At 45.5% G+C, this 17,984-nt stretch overlaps 1 protein-coding gene across 5 annotated transcripts in view; it reads right to left on the bottom strand.

Annotated features, from left to right (window-relative positions):
- Positions 1-17,527, bottom strand: part of NT5M (5',3'-nucleotidase, mitochondrial) — a 34,567-nt gene extending 17,040 nt beyond the window's left edge. Inside the window, exons 1-2 of one of the 5 annotated variants that reach the window (XM_077449500.1) lie at positions 17,409-17,527; positions 4,184-4,666 (exon numbers count right to left, since the gene is read on the bottom strand). In XM_077449500.1, coding sequence (XP_077305626.1) covers positions 4,184-4,501 — 318 coding nt within the window. In that variant the 5' untranslated portion in view covers positions 4,502-4,666; positions 17,409-17,527. The other 4 variants (XM_077449502.1, XM_077449501.1, XM_077449499.1 and 1 more) reach the window with 4 other exon arrangements.
- Positions 17,528-17,984: the final 457 nt, after the last annotated feature.

Genomic DNA, 17,984 nt, shown 5'->3' with positions numbered 1-17,984 from the left:
CCCTGAAAGGTGCCAATTGTGGCGCCGGAGGGGGGGAGGATTCCAATGAGCGGAAGGTCCACTTTAGGGTGGACGTCCGCTTTAAAAAGTGTTTTCCAGCGCTAAACCTTTCATCTGATTTCTAAATTGCTCCATTTGTAAATTCCAAAAGCCAATATAAAGGAATAGTAGTGGTAAAAAAAAGTACTTGTGGGTTTAACCAATCTTGTTTTGTTTTTTGTAGAATTCTTCTTTAACCACTTGCTTACTGGGCACTTAAACCCCCCTCCTGCCCAGACCAATTTTCAGCTTTCAGCGCCGATGCACTTTGAATGACAATTGCGCGGGCATACAACACTGTACCCAAATTACATTTTTATCATTTTTTTTCCCACAAATAGAGCTTTCTTTTGGTGGTATTTAATTACAGCTGGGAGTTTTATTTTTTGCTAAACAAAAAAAGATGCAAAAAAAAAAAAAATTCTTAGTTTGTTATAAAATTTTGCAAACAGGTAATTTTTCTCCTTCATTGAAATGCGCTGATGAGGCGGCACTGGTGGGCACTGATAGGCTGCACTGGTGGGCACAGTTAAGGCTGCACTAATAGGCACAGATAAGGCGGCACTAATACGCACAGATAAGGCAATACTGATGGGCACAGATAAGCGGCACTGATGGGCACAGATGGGCACTGATGGGTGGCACAGATGGGTACCACTGATAGATGGGACTGATGGGCACTGAGAGGTGGCACTGATAGGTGGCTCTGATAGGTGGAACTGCTGGGCACTGATGGGCGGCACTGATGGGCACTGGTAGATAACACTGATGGGCACGGATATGTGGCACTGGGGTGCAGCACTGTTGTTGAGGCATATTTTGGGCACTGATAGGTGGCACTGTGGGCACTAATAGGTGGCACTGTGGGGACTGATGGGTGGCACTGATTGGGGGGGCACTTTTTTATTAGTTAGGTGGCACTGGCAGGGGGCAGGTGGGCACTGATAAGCTGGCCGTGATCGGGACTGATGTCCCGATCACGGCCGCTGGTGATCGGCTTTTTTTTTTTCTCCTCGCGCTATCAGCGCGAGGAGGAAAAATAGCTGATTACCAGCTCTGTTTTGTCACATGATCAGCTGTCATTAGCTGACAGCTGATCACGTGGTAAGGGGTCGAGATCGACCCCTTGCTCCGATCCGTGATCAGGCGAGTCTCATAGACTCGCTGATCACAGAGCGTGCCGCGCGCGCCCCTCAGGGGGCGTGCAGGCCGCTCGTGCACGGGACGACGTCAATAGACGTAGTCCCGGCAAAGCAGGTCCGCGCTGTAGCCGTCATTCGGCTATAGCGCGGATCTCTAGTGGTTAAGCGGGTGTGGCAAGGGGTGTGTCCTATGCCTGCATACTTTTGCTGATAGGTGTCCCTCATTCCCATCTCAAAAAGTTGAGAGGTATGGAAACGCACTACAGTCAATTTAAAATGGTTTCTTATGGGAAACGTTCACATCTGCTCTTTTTTTCAGCCACTGCATTTTTGGAAAGGATCAAGGACATTTTTAAAAGCAAAATGGTGCGTTTTTGGTTTAATAGATTTCAATGGAGAAGCTGCAGAAAAGTACATGCGTTTTTTTTTTTGGACACGATTTGCGTTTTTTAATCTGCCCAACAACAAAATGGGCAAAATAAAAAAAAAGCACAAAAAAAAAAAAACACAGGAAAAAACGTGTGTGCAAAAACGTAACATGCACTACAGAAACAGATCAAAAGCAAATTGCATAGGTGTGAACCAAGCCTAATGGCGGTCATACACTAAAAGAAAAATCTTTGGAAAATCTGGACAGTTTGTGACTTTTTTGAGTCAAAAAAAGGAAGGAAAAGTTTGGAAAACTTCAACCAAACGGACGATAAATTAAAAGTTTAATGTGTTTCTCGCCCGAACAGTTTCCACTAGGCATATGTGGCAAAACAAATGAAAAACAGATTCATTTATATCCATTGAACGATTTATCGATCCAAATTCGGTCATTACATGATGGCAAAATCGTTTGCTCTCATGGCCATCTGTTTGTTTTTTGAAAACACGTTTGAATGATTTTTGACAGGTGTATGTCTAGCATTAGGCTCCATTCACACCTGACCATGGGCGATCTCAAATCGGCCACAATTTCAAATCTCTGCAAGACACGGGACGCGTTTTTGCGATTCCATTACTTTTTAATGGTACCATAATCGCACCGTGATTTTGCTGCAATTGACGCACGGTAAATCACACTGCAATCGTAACAAAAAGGAACATGAGCTTCTTTCGCATTGCGATTTGCCGCATGACAATCGTGGCAAAATCGCAGTGCAATTGGGGTGTCATTAGAAGTAATGGCATTGCAAACAAGCACCGCGCTTTGCAGAAAATTGAAATCGTGGGTGGAATTGCGCCGATTCCGCCCCATCGATTGGACTTTCCAACAAAAAATGTGCAATCGGACTGTGATGGAAATTCCGATCGTGTGTGGGCTCCATCTGACTTTTTCTGGATCTAAAATTTTCCGACAACAAAATCCGATCCTTTAAATTCCGAACGTGTGTAGACAATTCCGACGTACAAAGTGTCACGCATGCTCAGAATAAATTATGAGATGAAAGCTATTGGCTACTGGCCTCTTTATAGTCCCGTCGTATGTGTTGAACGTCACCTCGTTCTGAACGATCGGATTTTCTGACAACTTTGTGCGACCGTGTGTATGCAAGACAAGTTTGGGCCAAAATCCGTCAGAAAAAATCTGACGGATTTTGACGTCGGAATGTCTGACCGCGTGTACATGGCGTAAGGGTAGATCTGGCTTGGTTTCCTGATAGTAGCAATGCTGGACCCTGGCAGCAAAATGTGTGGCTGTTTGTAGTCCTTCCTGGGAGGTGCATATGAGAAAGTGACAACATGGGAGATCCAATTAGGAGACAGCTGTCACCCTAAAACAGGAAGTGCCTGAACACAGACCTTTATGGCAGGATCTCCAGGTATTATTTTAACCGAACATGCAGATTTAAAAGGATTAAACACAACTTTTGAAATTATATTAAACTGGTTGTATAGTCTTAATTTGAACTTTTACCTACGGGTAAGCCTATAATAAGGCTTACCTGTAGGTAAAAAAAAATATCTCCTAAACCTGTAGGAGATATCCCCTTGGCAATGCACTGCTGACTGCAGCGGCGCATGCGCACAGGGGATTCTCGGCTGGAAGCCCGTCAGACGCTGGACCCTGCCGGAAAGAAATCTCTTGTGCGAATGCGCGGGAGTGACGATATCGCTGCTCCGACCACTCACAGCGCCGGAGCCGCAATATCTGGAAGACACGCCGAGGGAACATGTCAGCTCCCTCGGCGTGTATCGGGTGAGATGTCAGGGGCTCGTCAGGGGCTCGTCAGGGGCTCGTCAGAGGCTCGTTCTAAGGTAAGTATTTCATAATGAGCTAGTATGCGGTGCATACTAGCTCATTATGCCATTTGCCTTCCAGGTGTGAAAAAAACAAAAAACATGTCAGCGGGTTTACTACCACTTTAACATATTTAAGTGAGGTTTAGGTCGGGAAGGAACACAATCTATGTATGCATACATACGTTTGCGAGGCGTCCCTCATTCCCATCTCAAAATGATGGGAGGTATGCATACCTAGTCTAATACCTTGTACACACGGTCGGAAATTCAGACGGAAAAGGTCTGATCGGATTATATTGTTGGAAAATCTGATCGTGTGTGGGCTCTATCGGACTTTTTCTGTCGGAAATTCAGCTGGAAAGAATTTGAGAGCAGGATCTCAAATTTTCTGCCAAAAAAATCTGATCGGACTTTTTACGATCGTTTGTAGAGAATTCCGATCGGACAAAGTGCCACGCATGCTCAGATCAAATTACGAGACCAAAGCTATTGGCTACTAGCCTCAACGTAGTCCCGTCGTAAGGAACGAATGTCACCACGTTCCGAACGATTGGATTTTCCGACAACTTTGTCCAACCGTGTGTATGCAACACCAGTTTATGACAAAATCCATTGGAGAAAATCAGACGGATTTTGTGGTCGGAATGTCCGAACGTGTGTACAAGGGCAAAACACATAATAACATAAGCTTTAGATCAGAGCTCTTTACTCTATTCATACATGTTAAAGTTAAACATTGATTAATTGAATACCCAATTTACAAAGTGACTTACGCTAAGTCCAGCCTTTAAATGTTCATACTGCTCAGACACCCAGAATCCTCGGCGCTCCTCCAGCTCGATGTAAGGCTCTTGGGGGTATCGAGTTCTATACTTTTTTAAGAAGCCACCTTCAAAGTCGGCCAGCACGCCATCCATGTCGACCAGCACACGCAGGCACCTCTCGTGCGGAGCAGCCGAATGGCGCGTTCTGTAACCTCGCAGGCCGGCAGACAGGGCCCCGCCTCCGCGGAGCAACCTGGGCAGGGACATGACTTCAGGGGAACTAGGTGTGCATTCTACGGAACCGACAGACTCGACCTCTGCATTCATAGAGCTCTGGATCCTTCGCTGGGCAACCAAGAGGGACTTGATCTTAGAATCATGTTCAGCAGAACCTCCAGGGGGGACATGTAGACATTACGCATGTGCAGCGCATTCCCAAACAAGGTCACCATTCATTCTCTGAAGGGATTCCCTCTTCCGTGCAAATCCGTTCTGCCAAAAAAGAAGTGCAAACAAGTTATCCTTACGGGTTAAAGGCTACATGATCTAAAAGTCACAGGGGACGGTCCTGAATGGTCACAGGCAGGCGATTGGCGGTGCACAGCTGTCAGTTACAGATGATGCAGCAACAGTGTGCCCGCTTGGAGCATACCCTGTGATTGCAGCAGCTCACCGTCCTATGATTGCAGCAGAATGGAAGGGTTCGGCGTTCCTTCCTGCAGGGTTATATAACTGGACTGTCATGTCCCCCCTGCGTCCTACATTCCCAGGGAGGGCTCTGCAGTGCAGTCACAGGCAGTGGATTGTAGCCTGGGCTCAGCAGTTCCTGTCCTGCTGCACCGCCATTACCTTGTAAGGACAAGCTGCCTCCTCTTCTTAAAGGGACATGCCCCTTCTATTCGTGTTACTGGGCTGCATAGCAACTCACCAGAGGAGGCAGGATGGTAAAAGATTAACTCATTCCAACCTTTACTCAAGACAAACCCGTGTTTTATTTTCCAGTAGTCATCAAGGTTTAACAAGCGGAGGGAGAGCCAGACCACAGCACCACATCCCCAATTTTGTATAAAAGGAATGCAAACCAGAAAAAGGAAAATGTGACTTTGAAGGTGCCAATAAACACTTACAGATCATTGCAATAAAAAACATTTTAATTACAAAAAAAAAGTCATACAAATGTTATATGCAACTTTGAAAACAGATATCAATAAATTGATAATAAACATTTGATTAATAATACACTAGATTTTATATACTATATATATTTTTAATTTATATCTTTTTTTCAATAAAGTTTAATTACATTTTTAGCCACTTCAGCCCCGGAGGATTTGGCTGGCCAAAGACCAGAGCACTTTTTGCGATTTGGCACTGCGTCGTTTTAACTGACAATTGCGCGGTCGTGCGACATGGCTCCCAAGCAAAATTGTCCTTTTTTTCCCCCACAAATAGAGCTTTCTTTTGATGGTATTTGATCACCTCTGTGTTTTTTTTATTTTTTGCACTATAAACAAAAAAATTTTGAAAAAAAACGCATTATTTTTTACTTTTTGCTAAAATAAATCTCCCCAAAAAATATATATAAAAAAAAACATTTTTTTTTCCCTCAGTTTAGGCCGATATGTATTCTACGTATTTTTGGTTAAAAAAAAATCTAAATAAGTGTTTATTGATTGGTTTGCGCAAAATTTATAGCGTCTACAAAATAGGGAATTATTTTATGGAATTTTTTTTTTTTTTTTTACTAGTAATGGTGGCGATCTGCAATTTTTATTGTGACTGCGACATTATGGCGGACACATCGGACACTTTTGGCACTATTTTGGGACTATTCATATTTATACAGCGATCAGTGTGATTAAAAATGCAATGATTAATGTGTAAATATGGCTGGCAAGGGGTTAACTCTAGGTGGCGCTGTAGGGGTTAAGTGTGCCCTGGGGAGTGATTCTAACTGTGGGGGGGCTGGGCTGTGTGTGACATGTCACTGATCTCTGCTCCCGATCACAGGGAGAGCTGAAGAGTGACACTGTCACTAGGCAGAACGGAGAGATGCTCGTTTACATTAGCATCTCCCCGTTCTTCCTCTCCGTGAGGCGATCGTGGGTATGCCCGCAGACATTGAGTCTGCGGGACCCGCTGTCAGACTCACGGAGCTTGTGGCGGGCACGCACCCGCACCCGCTAGACAAGCCTCGTGAGATCTGCGGCGGCTGGTCTGCAAGCGGTTAAGTATACAATTCTCTCTCTCTCTCTCTTTCTCCCCTTACATTTTTGTAAATATTTTATTATATCTTTTCATTCGACACCACTGAAGAAATGACACTTTGCTACAATGTAAAATAGTGAGTGTAAAGCTTGTGTAACAGTGTACATTTGCTGCCCCCTAAGGGCCGGTTCACACAGCGAGGCGAGGCGAGGCGACACGGCTCGCCTCGCCTCGCTCCCGCAAGTCGCCCCCGTTCTGTACAATGGAACCGTTCTGAGAGGAGCGACTCGAGTCGCTCCGACTCAGAAAAAAGGTTCCTGTACTACTTCGGGGCGACTTCGGGGGCGACTTGCATTGACTTCTAAGTCCTCTGCAAGTCGCCGCTGAGCTCCCCGCAGGTCGCAGCGAGGTAAGTCGGAGACGCCTCGCCGCGCCTCGCTGTGTGAACCGGCCCTCAACATACAGCCATAATTGTCTAAACCTCTGGCAACAAAAGTGAGTACACCCCTAAGTGAAAATGTCCAAATTGGGCCCAATTAGCCATTTTCCCTCCCCGGTGTCATGTGACTTGTTAGTGTTACAAGGTCTCAGGTGTGAATGGGGAGCAGGTGTGTTAAATTTGGTGTTATCGCTCTCACTCGCATACTGGTCACTGGAAGTTCAACATGGCACCTCATGGCAAAGAACTCTCTGAGAATCTGAAAAAAAGAATTGTTGCTCTACATAAAGATGGCCTAGGCTATAAGAAAATTGCCAAGACCCTGAAACTGAGCTGCAGCATGGTGGCCAAGACCATACAGCGGTTTAACAGGCCAGGTTCCACTCAGAACAGGCCTCGCCATGGTCGACCGAAGAAGTTGAGTGCACATCCTCAGCGTCATATCCAGAGGTTGTCTTTGGGAAATAGATATATGAGTGCTGCCAGCATTGCTACAGAGGTTGAAGGGGTGGGAGGTCAGCCTGTCAGTGCTCAGACCATATGCCGCACACTGCATCAAATTGGTCTGTAAGGCTGTCGTCCCAGAAGGAAGCCTCTTTTAAAGATTATGTACAAGAAAGCCTGCAGTTTTCTGAAGACAAGCAGACTAAGGACATGGATTACTGGAACCATGTCCTGTGGTCTGATGAGACCAAGATAAAATTATTAGGTTCAGATGGTGTCAAGCATGTGTGGCAGCAACCATGTGGCACACACCATCGTGTGTATGCAATTCCGATGGGCAAAATCTCACGCATGCTCAGATTCAACTACGAGATGGAAGCTATTGGCTATTGAACTTCCTTTTTCTAGTCCCCTCGTACATGTTGTACGTCACCGCGTTCTTGACGGACGGAATCTGGTGTGGCCGTGTTTACATAAGACAGCTTGAGCGAAATCCCATCGGAATTCCATCGGGAAAACCATCAGATCTTTTTAAAACCAAAATTCCGATTGTGTGTATGCGGCATTAGAATTTTTTGATATGACTACCAAATGTTATGAAGATAAGACAGAAAAAACAGAGTGCAGAGTTCAGGAGTGCACTATATAAAGAATGCAGGGCTCAGCTGTGCCCATTTATGCAGCCTCACCAGTGCCCATGTATGCAGCCCCACCAGTGCCCAGCAATGCAGCCTCACCAGTGCCCAGCAATGCAGCCTCACCAGTGCCAAGCAATTCAGCCTCACATGTGCCCAGCAATGCAGCCTCATGTGTGCCCAGGAATGCAGCCTCGCCTCTTCCCAGGAATGCAGCTTCACGTGTGCAGGGGATCAGAGAGTCGATCATCACACACCTGGGCAAGTACTGAGGCAGAGGGTCCACCCTAGGTGCCACACACTGGGGGTGGGGAGTGTCAGGCCGGCATCTCCCACTGTGTCAGCTTTAATTTGAATCACTGGGTGCCCCCCCCCCCCCCCCGTCACACAAGTTCCACCTCCCGGACCGGCACTTACCCATTGACCATTGGACAAGTGTGCTGTCTGTCGAAGGAGAAGACCACGAGGCGGGACTTGTGTGACGGCGGCTGACACAGCAGAAGACGTCAGCCTGACACACCCCAGTATGTGGCACCAGGGCAGACCGCCCCCCTGCCTCAGCACCTGCCCAGGATCGGCCTGCACCTGTGGCCACCCCTGCAATCCAGGGACAGATCCTGGGCTCCGGGGACAGCGTCCTTAACCTGGAGACTGTCCCTGGAAACTAGACTAGACCAGGGGCCTTTCTCCCGTGGTGTTCCCGGCAGAGTTGCCACCTCATCCCTTTAAACCCGAACACATATTAATTACACAGGTTCTGTGGCTGATTAAGGTGGTAATTAAACTCACCTGTTGCCTTCTCTGCATTTAATTAGCCTCAGAGTCATATGTGCTCAGGTTTAAAGGGATGAGGTGGCAACCCTAATTCCCGGGGATTCTAGAGGAGTACATGAGTATAAGCAGACTTGGTAGGTCTTTCTCCTCCCCTCTTACAATGGCACACAAGTATTGGTGATAATATGGATGCTAACATCAAAAAACGTATGGTTTGATTTTTATTTATGTTTCTTTTTTGTACAATGTTCTAAAAATCTTTGTGGTTTTCTGCTGAAGCGAAAGGAGGAAACGTGTCGTAACCACACATAACAAATAAAACTTTGTATCTGCCTACTTTGAACAACTTTGAACACGTGTATTCTTGTTTAAATGCCCATTTTCAAAGTTGCATATAACATTTGTATGAATTTTTTTTCAATAAAAATGGCTTTTATATTGCAATGATCTGCATGTGTTTAATAGCAGTCTCATTTTTCCTTTTTCTGATTTGTAACCCTTTTGGTATTTTACACAGAGCTCCCAACTGTCCCTGATTTCGAGGGACTGTCCCTGATTTCGAGCAATGTCCCTCTGTCCTTCTTTTCCCCTCATTTCTCCCTCATCCATATAGTAATATATAAAATGCACTTTTTATCTTTCAAAGTGTGTTTTCTCTGTGCTAAACCTTTCATCCAATTTCTAAATTGCTGCATTTGTAAATTTTAACCACTTTCAAAGAACGCATTGTTTTTTACTTTTTGCTATAATAAATATCCCCCAAAAATGTATTAAAAAAACATTTTTTTCCTCGGTTTAGGCCGAAACGTATTCTTCTACATATTCTTGGTAAAAAAATCGCAATAACTGATTATTGATTGGTTTGCGCAAAAGTTATAGCATTTACAAAATAGGGGATAGTTTTATGGCATTTTTATTAATATTTTTTTTTTTTACTAGTAATGCCGGCGATCAGTGATTTTTATTGTGACTGTGACATTATAGCAGACACATCGGACAATTTTGACACATTTTTGGGAGCAATCAGTGCTATACAAATGCACTGATTCCTGTGTAAATGACACTGACAGTGAAGGGGTTAACCATTAGGTGGCAGTGTAGGGGTTAAGTGTGTCCTAGGGGCATGTTGCTAACTGTGGGGGGGGGGGGGGCGCGGCTGTCTTTTACACATCACTGATCTCTGCTTCAATCACAGGGAGCAGACATCAGAGACACTGTTGCTAGGCATAACACGGAGATGTTTGTTTACATTAGCATTTCCCCATTCTTCCTCCCCGTGAGACGATCGCGGGTATCCCCATGGCATTCGAGTCCGCGAGACCCGTAATCAGACACACGGAGGTCCCGACCGGCGCGCGCTGCTGACGGGGCGCACGCGATGGCACGGCGGCAAATTTAAAGGAACGTACCTGTACGCCCATTTACCTGTCCCTGCCATTCTACCGACGTACATCAGCGTGCGCCGGTCGGGAAGTGGTTAAAAGCCAATATGAAAGAAAAGCAGTGGTAAAAAAAAGTCCTTGTGGATGTAATAAACTTTTTTTTGGTTAATTCTCCTTTAAAGGGGTGTGGCAGGGGGCGTGTCCTATGCCTACATACCTTTGTTAATAGGTGTTCCTCATTTCCATCTCAAAATGTTGGGAGGTGTGTTTTACAGTAGAACATTTTATAACATGTATTCATTACTGTATGAAGACACTATAAGGCTTCATGTACACTGCTGCTGGTAAACGGACATTTAGGCCCGGTTCACACCGCTGCGGGGGGAGATCCGGATGTGATTCGCACAGCAAATCACATCCGATCTCCGTAGCGATGCGAGTTCAGCCATACAGATAGTATGGCTGAATTCGCAGCGCTCCCGCAGCAAACTCGCACGGGACCCTTTTTTGGGTCCGCAACAGAATCGGATCGCATGGGTGTTCACACCATGCGATCCGATTCCTGTGCGAGTCGGCAGATCGCACTGCGATATGCCGATGGATCTGGGGGTGTCATTAACATAACATTGACACTCCCAGCCGTCCGCATAGGGCAGTGTGAACTGCCGGCGGGAGGTGTGCGATGCGGGTAAACGCCGCGGATTCACGGCGTTCCCGCATCGCTATAGTGTGAACCCGGCCTTAAGCGCAGTTGGTTTTTTTTTAAGCTGCTCCTGAACTCTCCTCTATGTTATCTTATCAGTGAATGTACACAGGGGTCCTTATACTCGTTATCTTATCAGTGCATGTACACAGGGGTCCTTATACTCGTTATCTTATCAGTGCATCTACACAGGGGTCCTTATACTCGTTATCTTATCAGTGCATGTACACAGGGGTCCTTATACTCGTTATCTTATCAGTGCATCTACACAGGGGTCCTTATACTCGTTATCTTATCAGTGCATGTACACAGGGGTCCTTATACTCGTTATCTTATCAGTGCATGTACACAGGGTCATTTCTAGTCCTTCCCAGGAAGCTGAGGTTAGAAGCATTTTTTTGGAAAGCTAAAAAGCAAAAAAGCTTTCATGACGGATGTTCAGAGGCATTTGAAACGCCAAATGCCTGTAACAGCTTGTAAACGCGGTAACTCGCATTTAGCCACGTTTCTTTTATGTTTTTAACTACTTGACAACTGGGCACTTAAAGTGGGGTGCCCCTTAAAAAAAAATTTAAAGTCAGCAGCTACAAATACTGCAGCTACTGACTTTTAATAATCGGACACTTACCTGTCCCAGGGACCGGCGATGTGGGGGAACGAAGCCCCGCTAGTTCCGCGCTGCGCTCGAAGGCGGGGAACAGCCGGGCACCCACTGCACATGCACGAGTGGCACTACGCGCCGTGATATGCCGCGCAGTCATCTGGGACCTGTCACATGTCCCAGATGACTGACTGCGCCGAGGGGAAGTGACGTCAGGTGCCCGGGCACTGAAGGAGGCAGGCTACGAGGGACCCCCTAGCAACAGCCATTTAGAGGTGAGTTACATTTTTTTTTCCAAATCTTTTTTTTTATTATTTTTTTTTAGGAATTTTAATAATTTTTTTGGGGGGCGAAACACCACTTTAACCCCCCCCCCCCTCCTGCCCAGGCCAATTTTCAGCTTTCAGTGCTCTACCATTTTGAATGACAATTACTCAGTCATGTAACACTGTACCCAAATTAATTTTTTGTCCTTTTTTTCATACAAATAGAGTTTTCTTTTGATTGTATTTGATCACCTCTGGGTTTTTTATTTTTTGCGCTATAAATGAAAAAAGACAGAAAATTGTGAAAAAAAAAAAATTTCTTTGTTTCTGTGACAAAATTTCGCAAATTATTGATTTTTCTTCATAAATTTTGGCCACAATTTATACTGCTACATATCTGAGGTAAAAATAACCCAAATTAGTGGATATTATTTGGTCTTTGTGAAAGTTAGAAAGTCTACAAGTTGTGGCGCAAATCATAAAAAAATGATCACATCTGATGTACTGGTGGCCGATCTAATTTCTTGCAACCCGAACAAGCCAGGAAAGTACAAATACCCCCCAAATGACACCTTTTTTGAAAGTAGACATTCCAAGGTATTTAGCAAGAGGAATGGTGAGCTTTTTGATGTTGTCATTTTTTCCCACAATTCTTTGCAAAGTTAAGTTTTTTTCCCCCCACAAAATTGTCATTGTAATAGGTTATTTCTCTCACATGGCATATCTATACCACAAATTACACCCCAAACTACATTCTGCTACTCCTCCTGAGTATTACGATACCACATGTGTGGGACGTTTTCACAGCCTAGCCACATAGAGAGGCCCAACGTGCAGGGAGCACCGTCACGTGTTCTAGGAGCATAAATTACACATCTAACTTGTTGACTACCTACAGTATTACACTTTTGAAGGCCCTGGAGAACCAGGACAATGACACGTGACACTGATGTGGCACTGATGACATGTGACACTGATGTGGCACTGATGACATGTGACACTGATGTGGCACTGATGACAAATGGCACTGATATGTGGCACTGATGGCACGTGACACTGATGTGGCACTGATGGCAATGGCACTAATATGTGGCTTGATGACACGTGACACTGATGACAGATGGCACTAATATGTGGCACTGATGACACATGGCACTAATATGTGGCACTGATGACAGATGGCACTAATACGTGGCACTGATGACACGTGACACTGATGACAGATGGCACTAATACGTGGCACTGATGATAGATGGCACTAATACTTGGCACTGATGACAGATGGCACTGATACGTGGCACTGATGACAGGTGACACTGATAACAGATGGCACATGACACTGACAGCTGCCACTGATGACAGATGGCACTGATACATGGCACTGATGACACGTGACACCGACAGGTGGCACTGGGAGCAGGTGCTACTGGGGGCAGGTGGCACTGGAGGCAGGTGCTATTGATAGGTGGCACTGGGGACAGATGGCACTGACAGGTAGTGATGGGGACAGATGGCACTGATAGGTGGCACTGGGGACAGATGGCACTGTGTTGTGTTAGTGTAATTTACTTCATTCACTGCCGCCGCAGCACAGAAGCTCTCCCTCCTCATACGCTGTCTCTGTGTGAGGAGGGAGAGCCGGCGATGAGAGATGATATAAACATATGTAAACATATGAGATCATCTCTCATTGGACACTCAGATCGAGTGCTAAATGGCCAATGTGATTGGCCATTTAGCACGATCTGTCATTGGCTGTGTCCAATGGACATGGCTGGGCCAACACAGATTTCCCCCGCCGTGCGCTCATGTCGGCGCGTAGGGGGAATGTAAACAGGAGGACGTCCAGGGACGCCCTCCCCGCAATTGAGCGCCGTGCTGTAGCCGTCTTTTGGCTATAGCGCGGGCGCAAAAAGTGGTTAATGGAGAAACTGTTCTGACCATTTGCAATGGAAAAAGCGCTTCTAAACATGGCTAAACGCAGCATTTAAATGCGGCACAACAGACGTTCTTAAACCTTTTGTTACTAACTGTCAAGTTTCATCATTCAGGAGAGGTTTTAAAATGTCCCATGTACAGACATCTCAAGTCTCCCGCAAGGCGGCTCCTGCACACCCGCAAGCGCCTCCAGATCTCCCGGGAATGATCGGTGCAGAAAACAGCTGTAAAGACTGACTCTGTCCCCGCAGACGTCTCTGCAAACAGCTTCCGTTCCTAGCATCCCCATCAACACTAAACAATCTGTCCTTGTAATTAGGGCTCCGGCTGGTGGCCATTTTGTGGTGCACCAAATTGCACTGACTTTAATGGGAAAATTCTCAAATGCTAGAGAACAAACATTCTTCTTGTATTGAGTCTCCGTTTTCCTAAGGAAAACATTTGCATGACATGACATTTCACCAAAGCCCCCCAAAAAATATAAAAAAATAAACAAATAAATAAAAGGTGTAAAAAAATAAATAAAAAACTACTGACACCACTCTTCCCTGCCCTACCAACACTGTCCACTGCCTCAACCTCCTCCCCCCAAAAAGTTATTTTTTATTATAATTACTCCCAGTAGCACGATGGGACTTGTAGTTCTGCAGCTGAGGGGCCCCAGGTTGCCTACTCCTGCCTTAATACTTTTTGTCCACGCTATTCAATGATCCACATTGTGCTGATGATATAGACCTAGCAACCAAACGGGGTGTGTCAACAATGGCGGCATGGAGTTGCTGCATGTGAATACCGGCACCCACCCGTGAGTAGCAACCTCCAGGAATGTGTGTGATGGGGATATGTTACAGGATTGCCTTTGGTTGCTAGGAGACTGGCAGATAGGCCACAGTATCATTGGTAGCAAGGAAGCCTAGGTAGCTGGGTCACATAGCATCATTGGTTGCTAGGGTGCAGAGGGTGCCATTGCCTTAGCAACCAGCTCAGTAACACTGCTTTGTATAAATTGGACGCACCAAGTGCTGCCAGACTTTTCCCCTGTGTGATGTGCCAATCTGAGTAGGCAACAACACAGACAGGAAGTGCAAGGGCAACGCATGCAGTTGCGGTGCACTATTGCTGGCTTTAAGGGGTTAAACCAGGCAGTGAGGAATCAATACAAGGCCTCCCCCTGTCATATGCTCTCTGAAGAGCGATCTAAATGTTGGCCGCACTTCAGAGAGCAAAGCTAATGTGAATGAGCCCTAAGGAAGCATGTTTTGGCATGTTTTCAACTTGCGTGTTGGTTATATGTTTTGCTGCAGACAGAAATGTGCATTTGCTGGCCATATTTGGGTGCCATCAACAATCGATGGCACTGTCAGCATATGTGGGCGTTCACGGAATGCGCAGATTTGAATGCAGACTAAAACACAACTCTGGCCGGAAAATAAACCCCCACCCTCCCTCCTTCTACAGTAAAATGCAAGGGAAAAAATATGAATACCCCTTCTACCTACCCAAACAACCCTGGGTCATGTGACTTTCAGGTCCAAATCCTTCCTCTCTTTACTCCCATGAAGTTCCTTCTATAGGTACTCACATCACTGCCTGCCTGAGGTGGACACTTCCTATTGGCAGTCCAACAGCAGATTCTCTCAGGATCCAGAAGAGGAGTGATCTTGAGGGGACAGGACAGTGAGTGATGACCTGAATACCTGGATCTGGACGGTGGATTTTACCAGGTAAGCCAGAAAAGAATCCTTTACATGACTGGTTAGAGGGGGGTGGGAGAAAGGGATAGGAAAACTGTAATTTTTTGCCTGAAATTGGGCTTTAGGACCCATTCATACCTGAGCATTTTTTAAACACATGCATTTATTTCTGCACATGTACAAAACTCATGAAAAGCACTTGCAGTACCCTTTCTTGTTAATGGCACCCTACCCGTAGCAAGCAGCCGCACATATTTTAATGCGGAAAAACATGCAACAATCTCGTGAAAATGTGCACTTAAAAAAATGCATATTTCTCAGTGGAAAGGTGAAATCACTGTAGTAAGTCAGCGCTATTACAGACATTCTCTCTTGTCTTACGGATCCTGCGCCACGTGGCTGCCCTGCTGAGTACTGAAAACAAGGGGTCGCTGACTCCGCATGGACGCCATTCTGAGAACACCTTGTATTTTTCTCAAAGAATTTTCAAGGCGTCCTTTGATTAAGCGCAGTGGAGAGGTGGACTGGTGATGTCACAATCTCCTACTCGTCCAATCAAACAGGAAAGGGAGCTAGTCCTGAATGCAGCACATCACACAAAACCCTGTATAGATAGTAAAAGCAGCCTCAGCCCAGACCATGCCTCTGGCACATTTCGTCATGACTCCATGACTAACTCCCCTGGGCAGGGCGAAACTTGTCGTGTGCCATGGCCTGGAAGGAGTCTGGGCTGAGGCTGCTCTTACTATCTATACAGGATTTTGTGTGGTGTGTGGCTTTCAGGACTAACTCCCTTCCCTGTTTGCATTCATAGACTAAGACAGTCTTCTTCTCTGCCTGCACTCTCAGCGGTTGATAGCAGATAAGGACTTACTGAAGCCTTGAGCAGCACCCTTCATCTTTCTATGGGGTCACAATCAGAGACTGCCTTGCATTCATTGAGAAAAATACAAGGTATTCTGTAAATGGGACACGTGCTAAATGACCGACCCCTTGTGTTGCGTATGTAGCAGGGCAGTCATTCGGCACGGGATGCAGAGAACCGCAGCAGTCACTGTAGTAGCATGGCTCCCGACTGTCCCTGATTTGGAGGGACTGCCCCTAATTAGGAGCAATATCCCTCTATCCCTCATTCCATCTCATTTGTCCCTCATTTTGGTCTGATCTATATAGTTGTATATAAAATGCTCTTTTCATCTTTCAAAAAGTGTTTCCCAGCGCTAAACCTTTCATCTGCTTTCTAAATGGCTGCATTTGTACATTTTAAAAGCCAATATAAAGGAATAGTAGTGGTAAAAAAAAGTCCTTGTGGATTTAATTAACCTTTTTTTTGGTTAATTCTCCTTTAAGGGGGTGTGACAGGGGGCGTGTCCTATGCCTACATACATTTGTTAGTAGGTGTCCTTCATTTCCATCTCAAAATGTTGGGAGGTATGTAGTAGTACTGACTAATACAGTGAATTTCTGCTTCCGTGGTGCTCCCACAGTTACAGAATATATATACTTACATTAGTCCAAGATAGAACAATGTAAAAATTGCCACACATGGATTTCAGCTTTAAAACCCAACTCCAGACATAACCTTAAATATTCCCATCCCTTCCTCCAACCCCCATTAACCCATCATGTAAGAGATTTTTTGTGGCTGACCTGGTGAAGTAAAGTATATTGACCTAAGTCCACCATCCAGGTCCCTCACTGCCACTGATCCAGATGTGCATGTTATCCCTCACTGTCCTGTCCCCTTGCGATGACATCACTCCTGTTCTGGATCCTGAGAGTACCCTGCCAACAGATATCCAATAGGAAGTGTCAACATCACCCAGGCAGTGACAAGGACACATAAAGAAGGACCCTGCTGGAAGAAAAGAGAAGAAGGGTGTAGGATTAGAACCCAAAAGTCATGTGACCGTGGACTTGGCTTGGTAGAGTAGTTCTCATCAGAGCCTCTTTTTATGTCATAGTCCCCATCGGAGCCTTCCTTTATGTTATAGTTCCCGTCAGAGCCTCCTTTGACATCATAGTCCCCATCGGATCCTCTCTTTACATCATAGTCCCCATTGGAGCCTCTCTTAATGTCATAATCCTCTTTGGATCCTCCCTTTACAGCATAGTCCCCATAGTCGGAGCATTCCTTCATGTCATAGTACCTGTTGGATCCTCTCTTTATGTCAGTGGAACACTCTCTCTCTCTCTATAGCAAGAGAAGCTGCCAGCATTGACCTTCCTCTGAAAACAGAGCTCCCAACTGTCCTTGATTTGAAGGGACTGTCCCTGATTTGGAGCAATGTCCCTCTGTCCCTCCTCATTTGTCCCTCATTTTGGTCTGATCTATATAGTTGTATATAAAATGCACTTTTTATCTTTCAAAAATTGTTTCCCAGAGCTAAACCTTTCATCCAAATTCTAACTTCCAAAGGCTGATATAAAGGAATAGTAGTGGTAAAAAAAAAAGCAGTTGTGCATTGAACCAATATTTTTTTTTTTTGTACACTTCTCCTTTAAGGGGGTGTGGCAAGGGGGTATGTCCTATGCCTGCATACTTTTGCTGATAAGTGTCCCTCATTCCCATCTCAAAACGTTGGGAAATATGCTTAAAATGCTAGTTGCCTGGTTGTCTCTGGCTTCAATATTTTCTGAACCAGTGCCTTATAGGACGAATGCAGATTTTAAAATTAAAACTCAAGAAGTCAAAAAGCATTGCAGCTTCAGCCATGCAACTAGTA

This window comes from Lithobates pipiens, unplaced genomic scaffold (assembly GCF_037356315.1).
Source record: "Lithobates pipiens isolate NorthernLeopardFrog02 unplaced genomic scaffold, aLitPip1_a1.2 Scaffold_22, whole genome shotgun sequence".
NCBI classification, from domain to species: Eukaryota; Metazoa; Chordata; class Amphibia; order Anura; family Ranidae; genus Lithobates; species Lithobates pipiens.
The sequence above is the reverse complement of the archived record's forward strand: the minus strand, read 5'-3'. Positions and strand labels throughout refer to the sequence as shown.